Source organism: Stylophora pistillata, chromosome 10 (assembly GCF_964205215.1).
Source record: "Stylophora pistillata chromosome 10, jaStyPist1.2, whole genome shotgun sequence".
Taxonomy (NCBI): Eukaryota; Metazoa; Cnidaria; class Anthozoa; order Scleractinia; family Pocilloporidae; genus Stylophora; species Stylophora pistillata.
Window position 1 is genome coordinate 22,675,790 of NC_142528.1, and position 17,313 is coordinate 22,693,102.

The following is a 17,313-nucleotide window of genomic DNA, read 5'->3' on the forward strand; positions in this document are numbered from 1 at the left end:
TCTGAACAGAGTAACGATCAGAAAACCACGAGAATTTTATCGAAATCGTTGGATCGTGGAGGAAAGTGGCCCGCGAGTAATTGATTGGACACGGAATCGTATAATCTTTTTAATTGGTTTTTATTCGATCTACAAAAAATAATACATAATTCCTGAGCGATCTAACAGCAAGCGATTCCTGATAATTTCATGCTGGAAAACGAATGATACTAAAATGCCAACTGATTACAAACACACTACTCACTTCTGTGGCGCAATCCAATCAAAACTCCAGTACCGAGAAACAGGTTAGCAAAATTCTCTCAGGACACTTCAGGTAGCGAGGTAGAAAAAGGACTGATCGCTCTCGAGCGCGTGTTACGGCAAAATGTCACATTAACTCAAAGGTCAACCTTAAGCGATTATGCAATGGGCTGTAAATCCCGTGGTCAATTAAATGTCAACAAACGGATTAATAAATTAAAATATTACTGACTTTTGATCAACGAAACAATCGTGACGTGTTGTGAAAACATGAGGAATTAGCAAACCCCCCCCCCTCCCCCCCCATGACAGTTGGAAATCAAGTCTTTTGGAAAAAAAACGTGCTTCGATAACCATGACGCATTACCATAAAATTGTCCTTTAAAATATAACATTTATTAGGGCAATAACTTATTGTTTCTATGATTAACTGAGACCAGGAGCCCAAGTGATGGGCCCCTGCTGAGATAGCAGAGAAGAGAAAAATTATAACTTGAATGCATTTCATTTGAAATACACCTTATCCCAGGTGATCCTCACAGAATATACTTTACATTCAGTAACCTTTATCTCTGATCAGATTTCAACTTATCCAGAAACTTGTTGAAATCTCTTGTAATGGAGCATTTGCAGTAAATAATGTACAATTGGGAGAAAATACATTTCAATATCCATCTGAAGAGCTTAATATATTCTAACAAATAGGGTACATCATAGCTTTCTTTTGAATACATTTCTCCTTTCATCTACGATATGAAAGTTTGAGAATCAACTTGAGAAACATTTCTTACTCTACACTCAAACAACAGAGCTACATAAATAAGGCTACCTTCTAACCATTGAAGTACATTTTATTTCTGTTTCATATTCAAAAAGTATACCAGTACACCATTTTATATAATGGTGGTAGTAAAGGAAGTTTCATCTTTATATCATTGATTTGTTAGACAAGGAGAAATTATATAACCCAAACCATACAATTTTATCAATGATTAGTTTTAAATTAATTGTATTTGTATTCTCCAAACCGACAATAATCATGATGAACATTCCTAAACCTAACCTTCCGCAAAGTATATATTAATGATGATTTCTGAAAATATCAATACCCACTCAAGGAAGGTTAACCGTTAACACCTAAACATCAGTATCCATTTTCTCTGTACCTTTTCTATGTATTTCCTTAGAACCTGACAAGAAGAATTTGTTTAACAATCAGAGCTTCTTAAGTTGGCAATCATTTCTTTTATTCTCATGATCTTATTGACTGATTCGGTAGTATTATTAAAAAGAGAAATTTGATGCTGGTCACTCAGGTTTAGCAGTTAACAGAATTACAGAAAAAGGGGAAGGGAAAAAGGTGTAAAAGCTAACTGGAGTTTCTGGAGTTGAACGATTCAAACCAAAGTCTATCCACAGCATAGTTTGCTTGCATGCCACCTTTTAATTTCAGACACACTGTCTGCGAAGGGAAATGGATATTGATATTTTCGTGAGCCACAAATAACCACAATGTGCTGTGTTTATACATATTCTATTGACTATCAGTATCATTACTATTTGTTGCAATAACTATCATTGCATACTTAAGATATTCTATTCCAAAATAATATTTGGAAACTTAGCAGCGAGCACTATGAGATTTTATTGAGTTTTCAGGATGCCATGTTCCATACAATTGGGGAGAAGACTATCAAGGGACACTAAAATTAAGTTCTGTTTAAAAAACAGAATATTACATTGCTATTGTGAGCTTCTTCCTTCTACAGTGGCTCCACATAAGACCCAGGAAAATGTCCAATTTTACCCTGAAATCTTCCCTGACACCAGCCTTGGTCATCCTGCGAGGAAAGTTGTGTAAGAATATCGCCTTCTTTGAAGTTGAGTTCATCGTCCTCCACACCTTGGAAGTCATACAAGGCCCTGACTGGGACACCTGCATCTTCAATGGGAGGAGGCTCAATGTCCCATTCATCTGGAGCTGATGGTTCACTGAAGTCTTCATTTGTATTTGATGTGTAATTGTTAAATGGGTTGTTTCTATCAACAAAGACAATGAAACAAAAGTAAATTAACACTGCAAGTGATATAGTTGGAATCATTTCATAACCAATGCATCTTGATTCCCTAGAGGGAAACAAAAGAAGAGACCTCTTGAACACATAGCTTATTTAAGTACAGGTATCCTGTTGATTTATCATTCTGTTGTAAGCTTTGCCAAAAACTTTACACGCTTTTAAAACAACATGACTTACTAGCTTGTATCAAGGTTGATTAAAACTCATGTGAGACAGTCTGGTTCTGACAGCCTAAATGCACACTTCTTAATCATTAGAATGTCTTGATAGCCCTGCAAGCTTTAAAATATTCAAGGAGATTTGGAAAGCTCAAGCCCGCAAGTTATTCTCATTTCAAAAACTTACGTTTCATTGTGCTGAGGGTAATCAGTGTGTTCTTCAAAATGGTTTTGAGTTGTCGAATAGGTGGATGCAGCTGGTGCTTGTTCATGCCCTTGTGACACTAATGGCCGTTTCGCTGGAGGGGGCTCATTGTATTCCTGAAAAAAAAAAGTTCAACTTTTAAGACACTCAAGCATCCAAGTGTGAAGCTTTGACGTCACTGTCAGTGAGTATCTTAGAGTGCATTTGTTGATTTGGTTTGTTGTTGTTTTTAGTTAGAAGAAGCTAATTCTAGCATTAGGTGTTTTGTTCAGGAACATGATGCTGGAAATGAGGTTTTGAATGTCCCTAGGAAAAGTGATGAATTTGGACGTGTATTTTTTTTAATCAAAAATACTAGAAAAAATGATATTGCTTTCAGTTATCTCCAAAGGGAAATGACAGGAGCAACACTGCACAAATTGCTGAATTGCTGATTTTCAATCTTCACCATCTCAAAACATACTTTTTCTCCATTGATTTAAATCTTTTCTCTTTTCTGTTTTCTATCTTAGTCGGTCTCCTTTCAAGTTGTAGGTAGTTTAGCATTATTGGAAAAGTAATATAAAACAATTGAGATTGCACCTGTATTTAGCAATCAGAGGAAGAGCAAATTTAACCTAAAATGGCACAACCTCTCTTCCTTTAGTAGCAACCAAACAGTTTCAGTTGATGTTGATGCTCACTTGCAAAAAAAGTTGATGAGTAACCAGTACTTTTTTTTTTAACCGTTCTCTTCATCAGAAAGTCACTCTTTTCAGGAAATTGCTTCTCTTGCTTAAAACCATTCACTGCAAATGCTCAACTTTCTAAAGCTTTGTCAGACAAAAGGTTTTAAGTAAAATCTTGGCACCTTCTTTTCTAAGCTGATTCTAACTGCCTTGTACTATCCAAAGTATCAAACTCCAACTAAATGTTTAACTACTGGTGTTCCTGTGACTTACTACCTTTAACTACCTGGTTTCTGCATGACACATCCAGTATTTCCCAGTACAACACTTCAGTCCTGCTGCTACCATGTGCACTTTCTTCATTGTCTACCTTCTCAGAAATATTTCCATCTTGTATGTGTTTATAGTTACTTCCAACAGTGCTAGAATCTCTTGCACAGCAGTTACTTATTGACTCAACTGTGCTGTATAAAAATCCTTCATCAATGCATTCACCTGTGTTTAAACTCATGAGATTTTCAGAAATGGTAGGGCCATTCTTCCAAGCAGAATTATCCTCTGTGTCTGAATGAAAACTGTGTACTTTGTAGGGTGCCTCACAAGTGCTCTCCTTATCTATGGATTTGTTTTGAAGTAGTTTCTGCTCTTTCAGTGGTCCACCCTGACATTGTCTATACAACATTCTTTTCAATAAGTTACTAGTAGGACATTTCCTCTCCTACACATGGGCAAAGAAAATATTCTTAGGACTGAATCCACCAGAAAAGGTCTGCACTCTTGGTTCAGAGGCAGTAGTGACATGAGCTACCTTCCCACTGAAGAGTAGAGTAGACATCTATATTTATATAGGATAGCCCCTTCAGTGTAGTAAACACTGGTATCAATGGGGGTACTGTTACCCACCCACCCATGCCACCCCAGGGGAGGACATCCATCACACAGTAATCTCGTGTGTAAGAAATTAACGTCTCCTGCCCCTAACCCTGCAGGAGACGGGACCTCCATTTATTCGCACCTATCCGAGAAGACTAGAATATCTAATCATTTCTTGATGTTACAGAAAGGTAGCATATTCTTCTCAATTATTTTAAGACCCTGAGAAGGTGTACTAAACACATAAAGGAAAAGCATAACTTTACACTACAACCTATAAAATTTCTAGTTAGAGCTCAATAAAATTCAAGACACTTCAGCCATTCAGTGAACAAAGAATACACTTCCTGAAAGGTACCCTCTTGAAATTAAAAAAAAAAACAGCTGTGTTTAAACTGTGACTTGTCTGTGATGCTATGATGAAGTTGCCTCTTGTGCAATGACACAAAATTGACATCCAATGAAATAAAGGCTAGTAAAATCACAAATGAATGAGAGATAAGAAACAATTGAATGAAAAGATAATCTTTTTCTAATATTTAAGTCTGAGGTAATCTCTATTCTTCTTCAATGCGATTACAGAAATAAAAGTGGTTTAGCAACCAAGGCCAATATCATGTCAAGAGTGCCATTGAAAAGCACTTGTTAAGAAAACAATCATTGCCCAGTAGAGATGATTTTGTTTATGGATTCATATACATTGAACATCCTAACTGAGCAACCAAATCCTGTCTTAGCTACTAGCTAACTGTGGCATGTTTCCTATAGAGACATGGTACTAGCCATATCATAAACGAGTATAGTTTCTTGTTGTCACAGAACAGCTGAACTCAAGACAATTCACTACAACTATGTGTTTTGTAAAAAACAATGATGAATATACCCTAAGAAAATAACTGGTTATTATGTCTGAATAAATGGTAACTATTCAATTTAGTCTGGGGTGCTTACTTATTTAAAGTACCACTAGGGGGCCAGGGCTGAGGGGGGAGGAGGGGATGCACATTTGAAACAGGGCACATTTATTTTTTGAGAAACAGCAGAATGCATGAAACAAAGCTTTATGTTTATCTAAAAAGTAACAATATGAGAAATTTTAAAGTAACAAATATACAGTGAATATATATATCTTATTAACTAAGCGCGAGGGCCGTACTGGGAGAATATTGGCCCAAGGTCTTGACAGTACGGACCGAGGGTTGATATTCTTCCAGTATGGTCCCGAGCAAGCTTGGTTAATAAGAGATTTATTATACGACTGAAGTTCAAAGGGACACAAGTGCGGTATCATTCGGGACCATACGGGACAGTGCCCGGTCCAATACTGAGAGAATATTGACCGGCAATAGAGCATTTTGATTGGTTGATTTTAGTTAGTGGCCCTCTGACTACCCGAGTCGTGTAATAATTGCATAATAACGGTGGGGAATGTACTCTAGCAGTGCTACCAGTGAAAGAGAATAGGGGTGCTTATTAGAATGGAGGTGCTTACTAGAGAGGGAGCACTTACTGGTACGAAGGCCTTAAAATGGAATCATTATGGTACTAATAGGGTGATGATATGATGAAAATATTCCATTGAGATAACTTGCAACCACTAATCTTAATTTAACTACCTAAACAGCCATCGCATTTCACTTCAAGGAATATTTTCCTTCATTATTACACGACTCGGGCAGTCAGAGGGCCAATAACAAAAATCAACCAATCAAAATGCTCTATTGCCGGTCCAATATTCTCTAAGTATTGGACCGGGCACTGTCCTGAATGATCCCGAATGGTCCCGAATGATACCGCACTTGTGTCCCTTTGAAATTCAGTCGTATAATAAATCTCTTATTAACCAAGCTTGCTCGGGACCGTACTGGAAGAATATCGGCTCTCAGTCTTTTTTGTACGGACCTTACTGCACTCAGTCCATACTGTCAAGACCTTGGGCCAATATCCTCTCAGTATGGCCCTCGCGCTTGGTTAATAAGATATATATCTTGTCCGAGCTTATTACTCTATTGTATAAAACGTAGCTTCGCTTGGGGAATCTCATAATGAAGATATACAGAATGTGAATGTACCTCAAACACTGGCCAATTCTGTGGCATGCCTACACCGTGGTTGAGTGACCACCAGTCTAAGTCTGCCTGGGCATCTGCCTTCTGAAATGTTAGGCCCATGTTGACAAAGACCCCAGAAAACCTGCAAAAAAGGAGAGTTTCTTATTTGCAGCTCCTCTGAAAAGTCACAAACAAACTAAGGAAAAAAAAAAAAAAAAAGGAAGAGAAGAAAATTGAAAACAGAAGCAGAACTTGAGTTCAGTTCTAAAATACATCACATCTCCATGTAAAATCCTAGATCAAGAAAACAATGTTAATTTTCAAACACAAAAAGCATCAACAAAATGTCACTTTACAAAAATCAAACGTCAGCTGACAATGAATGTTTCACAAAATGATAAGTCAGCCAGGATTGGATATTGCATGCATGGTGGCTGTAGCAAATGGTTGCCTAGTTATGCCAATTGTGTTAAATGTAGCACTAGATGGAAAAAAGAGATACTTTCCAAGACCTCTCAACTATTCAAACCTCAAATAATACTTAAGAGAGGATCTATTGGCATAATACCCAAAGAAGAGATAAGAATATTAAGTCTTTAAAATCATTTTTTAAAAAGGGAGGAATTTGAGGGAGCTTCTTAATAACATTTTGAGTTGGTCTTTTTGATGGGAGACAGTGACCTTTTCCCACAGACAAATTACATTGTAGCAAGCATATTAGACCAAAGAGAAGTGAATGCTGCTTAGGATGGTTGATTTGAGGTTGATTTGAGCTTAATTTTTCAGGAACATTGCACCAAAACATAGCTCCATTACCAAAACTGAATATTTTGGTAAGTCTAAATGAACTAAGGTATTTTTGACAATTAATTGTTCATTTAAAGAGCAATATCTGACTTACATCTAAAATTCATCCAAGGATTTAATCAAAGCTTGTTACTAGCTTGAGGAGTAGCACAATCTCAGTCTTTTAGCACAATTCTCAGTCTCCTAAAGAATGATCTCTTTAGGAGACTGAAGTAACACTAGTTTACAGCTGATAATTTTTAAGACTGTGGCAAACTGAATCAATCTCAAGGTGTGCGTAAAAGAGATTCTGACATCTGTCATTTCTTAGCAGATCTTTTACAGAGCCTGTTATGATTTGGATAACATTTCACAAAAGTATCTTGACCTCTTTATCTTGAGAACAAAATAGCCATATTTACTGGACCATCAACTTTTGATGCAAGATGCTCACTACTGACCCCATGCTGTCTGTAAACAAAAAGCTGTTCAGCATATCTCTGAAACTAGGACGACAGTACTGCACACTTTTAGTACAAAGGAACTGGAAGAAAATTTTACTTTCATATCAAAATACTTCACATATTTCATCTGGAAGAACTTCTTTGAAGTATGAAACTGGCTGGAGACAGTCCAAATAAGTAAACTTCTCAGCAATGCATTGGCTGATAAGTGAAAAGTCAAAGAATTTTTCAAAGTGTTGTTATTTATGGGATAAATGCTTTCCTGAATTCTTTTGTTTTAATTTCCGTCATGGCGGGCATACAAACAAGCATATATTTTCAGGTCTGCTGCCCAGGATAAACACAAACAGTCACACAAGTGATGACCGTATTTAATTTCATCTTCTTAGAGTTAAATGAGCACAGATGAAGATTAATCAATTTAAAAGGAGTGATGAGAATTTCTTTCTAGAGGAACAGAATTTCACTTTCTGCACCCCTCCAAGCAAATATGAAATAAAATAAAGTATATATTCTTAGCTTATTTTGCATTAAAAACCAAACAAACGCAGAGCAACAAATGATCAGACTGCAAGAAACTGGATTAAAAATGCAAATCATATCAAAGTGGGTTTAAAATGTTTACGTTTGATTTGTTGTAATATTTGCATAATAAGAAGTTAATTACGCGGAACACGAGTAGTCAAGAAAGATATAAATAGGACGACAACATGTACGGTCTTCGAGTACAATGTTCAATTTATATTTAGAGTGAAAACTGAAGCATACCTTTCCTTACTCTACAAATCTCTATTACATAGTACCAAATACTTACTCAGGGCTATCCGATATATCCAAACATTTGTGATACTTCACTAGAGTGTCCCTGAAAAACACAAGACGGTGGTCTTCATTCTCCTGACACCTTTCAAATTCTTGAATCATATCTCGTTCATATTGTGAGTTGTAAGATGTGATTTCTTCGAGGCGCAGTTCGTACTTTTCTTTACATTTATCCATTTCTCGTTTCGCTTTCTCTGTTGCATCCGACAACTTTTTTAGTTTCTCAGCTGGTTTCAAATCGGTGTCGTTATTTGCCTGATTCTCCACATTTTGAGCTTGCTCGGTGTTTCGCGAGGCAGTGTGATACGCCTTTTTCGATCGTTCAACTTTAGCCAATCGCTTTGCCCAAGGCTTTTGAGCTTTTGTAAATCCTTCTTCGGCCTCTTTGGTCTCCTTCCATTGAAATATTCCTTTATGATAATTTTCTGTTTTCCACCTTTTAATCGATTCGTGCACGTCGTCCATGAGTTTATCACGGCATAACAAGTGAATCTCTGCCCTTGACTCGGCTTCAGTGACAGTGCCTCGCATGGCAACTTCCATTGAGCCATATTCTGGTCCATTTTTAATACATTCTTCCCATTTCTTGGCCCAGGATTTCAATTTCAAGGCGTACTTTGCTTCTATTTCAGCTCTTTCTGTGACAAGTTTCATAAACTCGTCACATAACTTTGCACCATCGTCTATTCGTTTGACCGTGCGCTTGAAGTTTCCAACATCCCAAAAACTGTCACTAGCTGCACTATACTGCAGGTTTTCGTCAGAACCCCTTGGTGTGCCTCGAATAGACATAATTTCCTTTAAACAAAATAATTTCCAGAATTTTTGCTTTCGAAGTTCACTCACATTTTTCAAATTTATTTAACTGCAGTATTTGGAAGGTGTGGGGTCTTCCAGTTCTTTCCGCATGCGCAGAGAACTGTTTGTAACGCTGGCAAGGAAACGCGGGCTTTTGGTAGCCAAGGACCCTAATTCAAGAATTTTAAGTGCATCCTAAGTTTTTAGAAGTGAACTCTAAACAGCAGTGAAAATTCACACTGAAAGTAAGAGCACTCTCGTAAAAGTTCGTTTGATGCGAGAGCAAAAAGTCTTCAGAGGGTACAACACAGACCCACTGCATGGGTAGGAGAAGGGAAGGGAAGGTAAAAAAAGCCATGCCTTTTTAAAGAATTTCAGGTTTTCCGCCCCAAAAATGTATTCAGTTCTTTGGGAAACGTGTAGGTAAATTAAAGGACTTGATTACTGACATATTATTTGCAAAAGATTTGAATGGTTCATCATTTGAATATTTTAACTCGAATGTTTTCGTTTGTTTGTTATTTTGCTTCTGTTTAATATTTTTTGCTGATCCTGCCTCTTAATCCAACATATTATTCCGGAAATTTCTTCGGGAGGATTTTGAAGGATTAGATAAATTGAGCTCAGCACCGATTGGTTGTCGATCAACCCCAGTCTAAAACTTGAAGGCCGCACCGTAATTGGCAACACATTTCGTTGAGAATTGCGCCTTTCATGTTATATTGAACTTATCTTGACCGGGTCAATGATTGAGTATGCGGAGACTCACACAAGCCGCTTCTGACATCTGATATATGTACTGTTTTATAAACATTCTTGTGGAAAATCAACCCTAATATTCTCTACCCTAGCGTGAAGTTTTTTGTTGTAGTTGTTTAAATTAGCGGTAAATCAGTGGGTTTGAAAGTTTTGGAAAATTTCAACGGAGACATCTCGCCCAGTTGATAAAAGACGCGCTAAAAGATCACGCAAAATCGCATTATCATGCCCAAAAGTCATTGCAAAGTATTTGTATCCGGCCAGGGACGAATTGATAACAAATACTTCGTTACTGTCGGGTGTCAAAACAGTCAGCCAAGTGGAAACAATCACGCTTATTAACGTCACATAACTTCGGCTTGTTTGATTTTTCTTAACTCAGTCAGGTTGACAATGACGACTCCTTAGTTGCATAAAGAGGTGCAGGTTGTTAGACCTGTTGAAACATCGAGAAACCAGCAGTTTATCCCAAATATTTTTCATATCGAGCTTTCCTGTACATTTCCTATAGACATGTGACAATAGCCACTGCCATTCAACAAACGCGTCACACCCCAGCATGAAAACGAGGCTCGTCTCTTCCCTAGGTTTCAAAAATTTGATTGACTGATTCCCAATATGGCCACCTAGACGCCAAAATCGTCTATTTTAAGTCCTTGGTACGTCGAATTCGTACCCAGTAAGCAAACAGCAATTCTTCAAAGATTTGTCTTTTGTTGTGTGCGAATTGGAAACGTAAAAGTTTGGTCGAAAGGCCTTTAGTTTATCGCGTGACGTAGTCCTGCTTTCTGGCGTGTTTATACTTTGGATGGTTTGATATGCGATATCTTGTGCAAAAATGAATAGCGAAGCTAATGACAGTACGGATGCAGGAGTGAGTAACGAAGACACAGACACAGTGGAATCCATCACAGAAACATCGGGCGAGAGTCGGACAGAAAGAATTCGAAGACTGAATAGAGAAAGACAGCGACGAAGGCGCGAAAAGCTAAGGATGTCACGCCAGAGTGAAGCGCCATCGACAACCAGTAACGACGTGGACCCAAGCCATGATCTTGAGGTTCTGTCTGAGGGCTGTGCGATTGTAGAAGTAATGCTACCTCTGAAAGTCGAGACAGAAGTACCAGAAGAAGTAGACAAAGAAACTTCGAAAGCTACGAGACCGAAGCGATCGACGAGAACGAGGCAAAAATCTCGAAAGGACGGCGCAACTGAGCAAATTTCATCCGATACCGTCTCATCAGCAAACAACGCCATTTCACCACCATGTCACGACAATAACTCAAGATTTGATGGCGCTTCAGACGAGAGCAGCGTTCTTGTTGTCGCTAGTGAGGTGGAAGTAATCGATGAAAAACCACAAGAAAACGGAACCGAAGAAATCACGGAGACTTCAGAAACAAAAGCAGACGGGAAAAAGCGGAGAACGCGAGAACCGAAGAGACACACTGAAAAATCACCCGAAGACGTCGCGACAAAGCGGGTATTTAGAGAGCGTGAAAAGAAGAAAATGCAGGGGAATAACGATGAGGTCACGGCAAGAAGAGAAAAACAACGCGAGTTGAAAAGGAAGCAGAAAGAAAGGATGAGTAGTGACCAAATTGAAGCGCTGAGGGCGAGATATCGAGAATGGAGACGAAAACGAAAGGAAACCATGACAAGCGAGCAATTGGAGATAATTCGTAAAGGAAACCGTGAACGACAGCGAAGACGGCGTGAGCGCTTAGGAATCAGAAAGCGGTCAACAACCCCTCAGTCTAAAGGAGTCAGCGAAGCAGTCATACAAAGCATCAAAAACAAGCAAGCACAAGTTCTAAAACCAATGGAATCGAGTCTTAGTCCCGAGGCAAGTCTTGTAGCAGCGGTAAACAAGGTCGCTTCTCTGAACAGCGTCGAAGCAGCCGCAGCGACTGCCGCTCTTATGCCTAATCCTTCACGCGTTGAAGGACCAGTCGCTGTCACACTAGAAGTAAATCCAGCCGCTACTGGAATGGCACCGAGTGTTATTCAGAACACTCAGCCCATTTCACAACCGCCTTCTTCAACATCTCAGCTTGCAAGTCTTCCGGTCACAACTACAAATGTAACACAAGGGACTTTGCCTCCGGGGATGCCCGTTCTTGGTCCTCAGGGAACTATTCTCCAAGGATTACCGCCAGGATCTGGTGCACTTTACAGCATGACAATGCCAGGGATTCAAGGAACTTTGTTACCTGGGATTCCTGTAACTGCAGGACAAGCTTTGCCCGGTGTACAGGGAAGCACTGTTGCCGGAATGCCTTTCTCTGGGATGCAAGGACTTGTGCCAGGCATGTCTCAAAGTGCATTTTTGTCGGCTTCACAAGGTGGAGTCCTTCCTGGGATGCAAACATTTAGTAGTATGGCACCAACTATGACCAAAGATGGCCAAATCCTGCACAGCATTTCTACCCTTCTTCCTATTGCTCCAATGCAGGGTATACAAGGAACAGGTCAAAGTGTTGCATTCCTTGCTCCAATGCCCATGACTGGACCGGCTGGCCAAGTTCAAGCTTTTCAAGATATCAGAGGTGCAGTGGCCACACCAATAAGAACTGCTAGTCCTAGCATCAGCACCACAGTGGCATCAGTACCTATAGCAGAGAGTGTTACTGCAGAAACAGTGGCTGTTGTGCAACCAGGGGAGGGAAGTGACCCTGCTGGAACAGACCCCAAAAGTAAAAATGCAAGCTCTCCAAAACCTAAGGGAAGAAGAGGAAGGAAAAGAACCACTTCTGCTGCAGAAATGTTAGCCAACCTCAGTAACTTACCTCCAACCAGTACACCAATGTCATCCATGTTATCAGCATTGGCCTCCCAGATAAGAGGCCATACACCCACTGGGGTAACAGAAAAGGAAGGGGAGCCTCCAGCCAAGAGGGGTAATGTGGAAGCCAGTCAGGTTGCCGTCACACCCAGAGCACCAACTCTTCAAGACTCAAGTCAAGGGGCAGTGGGCATTGGGAGTGAAGCTGCTGGCCTTGTAAGGCCCAGTGTGGTGAACCTTCCAGAAATGCAAGTAACTTTTCCTTCTTCAAGCACTAACGCCAAGATTCCCCATATGAGTACCTTTCTCAATACCATGAGTGGGAGTCCAATTCCAAACATGGGAATGCCATTTGCCACTGCTGCAAACCTAGCAAGGCCTATTAATACCTTCCCTCCTAACATACAGGCAATACCTGGCCAGTTTTTCCCATCCAGGGTTTCTGTTGCTGTGGAAACTGAAGAAATAAGAAAAACAACAGTCGGTACTAACACTGAAAGCAACCAACTTTTATCAGCTGGTGGCATTGACCAGTCTGCTGTTATGTCATCTGTAGGTACCATGACTGACTCATTGTACAAAGTGTCTGTGGGTACTGGGACTGCTGGAACAGGGCAACCTAATGGACAATCAGTTGTTACTGCTACAGGTGAAAGCCATCAAAGTATAGTGGAAAAGGCCACAACTGGACAGGAACTTAACCAGGAAAAACCATGTCCAGATGGGGTGAATGTTCCAGAAATAAACCCAGCGGAAATAATCCAAGAGGCATTAAATCAAGGTCAGATTACCCCAGAGGTCATGATTCAAGAAGAGGTGGTGGAAGAAGTTGTTGCAGTCACTCCAGAGGTGGCCAAGATAACGCCTATAGGGGATGGTATTTAACTTTGACTTTGAGTTGTTAAAGCTTTATATCATAAACAATGGTTTGAATGGTTTGTCTACACCTGTCAAATATTTGCATGTGTTTTGGTTTCTAATGTAATTATCGTAAACTGAGATTTTATTTTCTTTGGGATTTAAACATAGTGAGAAATAGGAAAAAAGAGGGTCTGATTGATAAATGAAAGTTCTCAAGAGCCTAACTTTAACATTATTGCATGTGAAAAGAAAGAGTTGCTTGCAGAAGCATGGATCAGAAACTTTGTAAATTGAAAACTCTATAGAGCAGCTATTTTGAGTGCCAGGCATTCTATGTACTACATGTGCATTAACATGCATGAGATCTTATTGCAAAATTTTGGCACTTGGTTATTTAGAGTTAAAATCTTTTTTGCAACTGAAAAACAAAGCATGGTTTTGTATTGCCTGTTATATGTGAATTAACTTATGGAACACATTAAGCCTAATGCAGCATTAGAACACTAGCAGTTAGGAGATCCAGTAGTCTAAAACATAAATTTTTGGAGAAAATTAGAGAACATTTCAAACTGATATTATGATGGCAGGGAGCAATGGCAGAAAGGAAGCTTAAAGCAGATACTCTATTACTATATATACTTGTTCAAGAACTCATTATCGTTACAGCAATGCTTATGTATAAAATTAGGCCTCCACTGAGGAAATCAGCTGGAACAACAGCAATGTGAAAAAAATATTTGATTTGGTCAGAAAAAGTAGAGAATTTGAATCTTGAAATCAAAAATATGTTTGCACAGCAACAAAAGGGTGTGTCAGGTTGTGAAAAGCAATTTTCTGTGATGGGAAGACATCACAGGTCAAGCCTGGTTTTGTGAAGTTGGATGACTATTTTATCCAGATAGGATGTTAACCTCTGTTGTAAGTGTATCATTTTATTTCATGCAAGATATACACTGGTGTATTTAGCATACAAAAAGTATTCTATTGCATTTCTTGTCATATGTTCATGCAATTTTTTAAAGATATCTCTATCAGTAATAGTTTGGGTTGATTGATGTAGTTTTACAGGTCACAACAGTCTTTTTGCAAAAATCTATGGGAATATTTGTATTTTAGTAGTCTATGGTAATCATTAATGAATCATTAATAACCTTGTAGGTTTAAATCTGTCAATCAAACATTGATTGTCTTTATTATTTGTAACTACTGTTTTTTCTTGACAATGCATTTTAACACATCTTGAATCACAGTGAAATCATAGCAAAGTCAAAGGGTTTATTTTGATACAGGCAAAGCCGCTTAAAGTCTAGATTATTGCCAGTCGTAAAGTAAAACAAGTTTTGAAATCATGCATGATTATGATAAATGTAATATTAGGTAGTAAAAATTGTACACCAAGAACATCCTTAACACTGAATGAATGTTGTTGTGATGGTGTTCTGGTGAAACTATACCAAAATGCATCAGTTTTATTCAGTGGAATATTTTAACCATTTGGCTGTTTCTTAAAAGTTTTAAAGTTTCTTTGACAGATCATAAGAGTGTTTTTAACTATGGCTTTCAGTTAGAGCAATAACACTGACACTGCTGTAAATTATTGGATTAGATTTCATCATAGTGGTAGCATTATTATTGTACTTTAATTTGTAGCTGGCCTTCACCTATGTGACAGTCTTTTTACAATGTAAATCATAAAATTGCAGGAGTGATCCATAGCACTCTCTTTGGCAGAGTGTCAAAGCAAAGAGGAATGGCTGTATTTGCATTTAACAAATTGAATTTATGTTGCTGTGCTTCTTTTCAGATGATGTCAAAATGTGACGAGAACAGAAAAATAGCACACAGGTGCTGCTGAGCAAGTTGTTGATGTTCTTACTACATTTTGATATCTTCTGTGTTCCATTACTGTACAGAACCATGGCAACATGGAATCTTTGTGTTTTAATTGATACATGTAAAATGTTGTTAATGTTGAGGTCATCAATGACACCGATGGTGTCTGTCCTCCAAAGACCTGGGATTCAACTTACACAATTTTCACAGTTGAGGTAGAAAGTCTTTGTTTCTCTCCCATAGCATTTTCTACAGTGTACGAAAGACTGGCACCAATATGGACAGGCTGGCATCGGTCAAAGCTAATTTAGTGTTCTAATTGCCTAATAGTGGTAAAAGAGAACTTTGAATCATTTTGCTTCCAAGTTTGATGGTCACGTAATGACAGTAGAGTTTGTATGGTATGTATGATTTATTTTAAACACAGTTATGACTTAAGTAAACAAACATTAAATAACCATGTTGTTGTTTTCTCTGTAATAAGTGTATTTTTTAATACATTTAAACAGTCGTATTTATCGTGCTGCAAGCTCAGCCTGCTGTGATATTGACATCAAGTATTTTGATTATGAGAGTAAAGGCTGAGGTGCAATGATTGCTGATGCTGATTACTTTTAGGTAGTTAACCTCCAGTGCAGGTGTCTTAGTGAGGCAAGTTAACATTACAAGCTTGCAATTGTTTCTTTGAATGGCCATTGAAATGCATGGTAAGAGGAAGGGACTGGGAAAAGGCAAGAATTTCTTTTGACCTTCCCCCCTCTTCTCTCCTTTCTTTGGACTGTTGTCCACCCCCTTAGTCTAAATTTCTTTCTCTCACTAGCTCTTTGCTGCTGTTAAATTCAAAGATGGCAGCTATGAATAATACCAAGAAAATATTGAGCACTTGCTGTCCAAAATTATGCCTGTTCTGCAAGCTTTTAGGAAGTCATCTGCCTCCACACTGAAGCGACTCAAATACTTGGAAAAAGCTGCCATCATTAGTAGCATCTAAAGTACAAATGATTTATTAACTCTTGCCAATGAGATGGGCACGTTCTTTATTGATAAGATCAGAATGATTCACGCTAAGCTTGATAAATTAACATCTTCAGCTTTATTAGAAGTTTTTGGCGATGATACCGAATCATGGTCTGGTGCTTTGATGGATCATTTAAACCATTGTCAGAAGGAGATGTGCGTGAACTCATTGAAGGTTTTCCTAACAAAAGTTGTATTTTGGATCCCATGCCAATGTCTTTGGTGATTAACTGTGTTGACATGCTTCCTCCAGTTATTACTAAAGTCATTAATCCGTCCCTGGAGTCTGGTTCGTTCGCATTAAACTGGAAATGTGCACTGGTTAATCCATTATTAAAGAGGACCGGTCTTGATCTGGTATTTAAGAACTATAGGCCAGTCAGTAATCTTCAGCATGTGTCAAAACTTACTGAAAGAGCTGTCTTCAATCAGTTGCATTAACATATGATGGCAAATAGCATTTATCCCTTATTCCAGTCTGCATATAGAAAATACCACAGTACTGAGACTGCATTACTGAGAGTAATGAATATTCTTTTAAAGATGAACTCCCAACATGTAACGTTATTGGTTCTATTGGATCTTAGCGCAGCATTCGACACAGTGTCCCACTATGTGTTACTCGATCGTTTGCATAATGATGTTGGTTTACGTGGGAATGCTCTAAAATGGTTCCACTCCTATCTTTCTCAAAGAAGCCAGCGGGTCTCTATACATGGTACTCTGTCCAATTATTTTGAATTGGACTGTGGTGTTCCACAGGGCTCTTGCCTTGGATCTTTATTATTCATAGTTTATGCATGAAAGATATTCGCTATCATAAAGAAACATCTTCCTAGTGTGCATTGCTTTGCAGATGAAATACAATTGTATCTTAGTTTCAAGTCTGATGATAAGTCTAGTCTTGATGAA

General features: G+C 38.6%; 2 protein-coding genes across 2 annotated transcripts; one reads left to right on the forward strand and one right to left on the reverse strand.

Moving 5' to 3' along the window:
* Positions 1–617: 617 nt before the first annotated feature.
* LOC111330292 (protein kinase C and casein kinase substrate in neurons protein 2) lies at positions 618–9,245 on the reverse strand. Its single transcript, XM_022935130.2, has 4 exons — positions 8,341–9,245; positions 6,298–6,418; positions 2,667–2,800; positions 618–2,283 (listed from the first exon to the last, which is right to left on the reverse strand). The coding sequence occupies exons 1-4, from the start codon at positions 9,138–9,140 to the stop codon at positions 2,007–2,009; spliced, it is 1,332 nt and encodes a 443-aa protein (XP_022790865.1). The 5' UTR covers positions 9,141–9,245; the 3' UTR covers positions 618–2,006.
* Positions 9,246–10,485: 1,240 nt separating this feature from the next.
* On the forward strand, positions 10,486–15,841 carry LOC111330291 (uncharacterized). The gene has a single exon (XM_022935129.2). The coding sequence runs from the start codon at positions 10,744–10,746 to the stop codon at positions 13,573–13,575; it is 2,832 nt and encodes a 943-aa protein (XP_022790864.1). The 5' UTR covers positions 10,486–10,743; the 3' UTR covers positions 13,576–15,841.
* Positions 15,842–17,313: the final 1,472 nt, after the last annotated feature.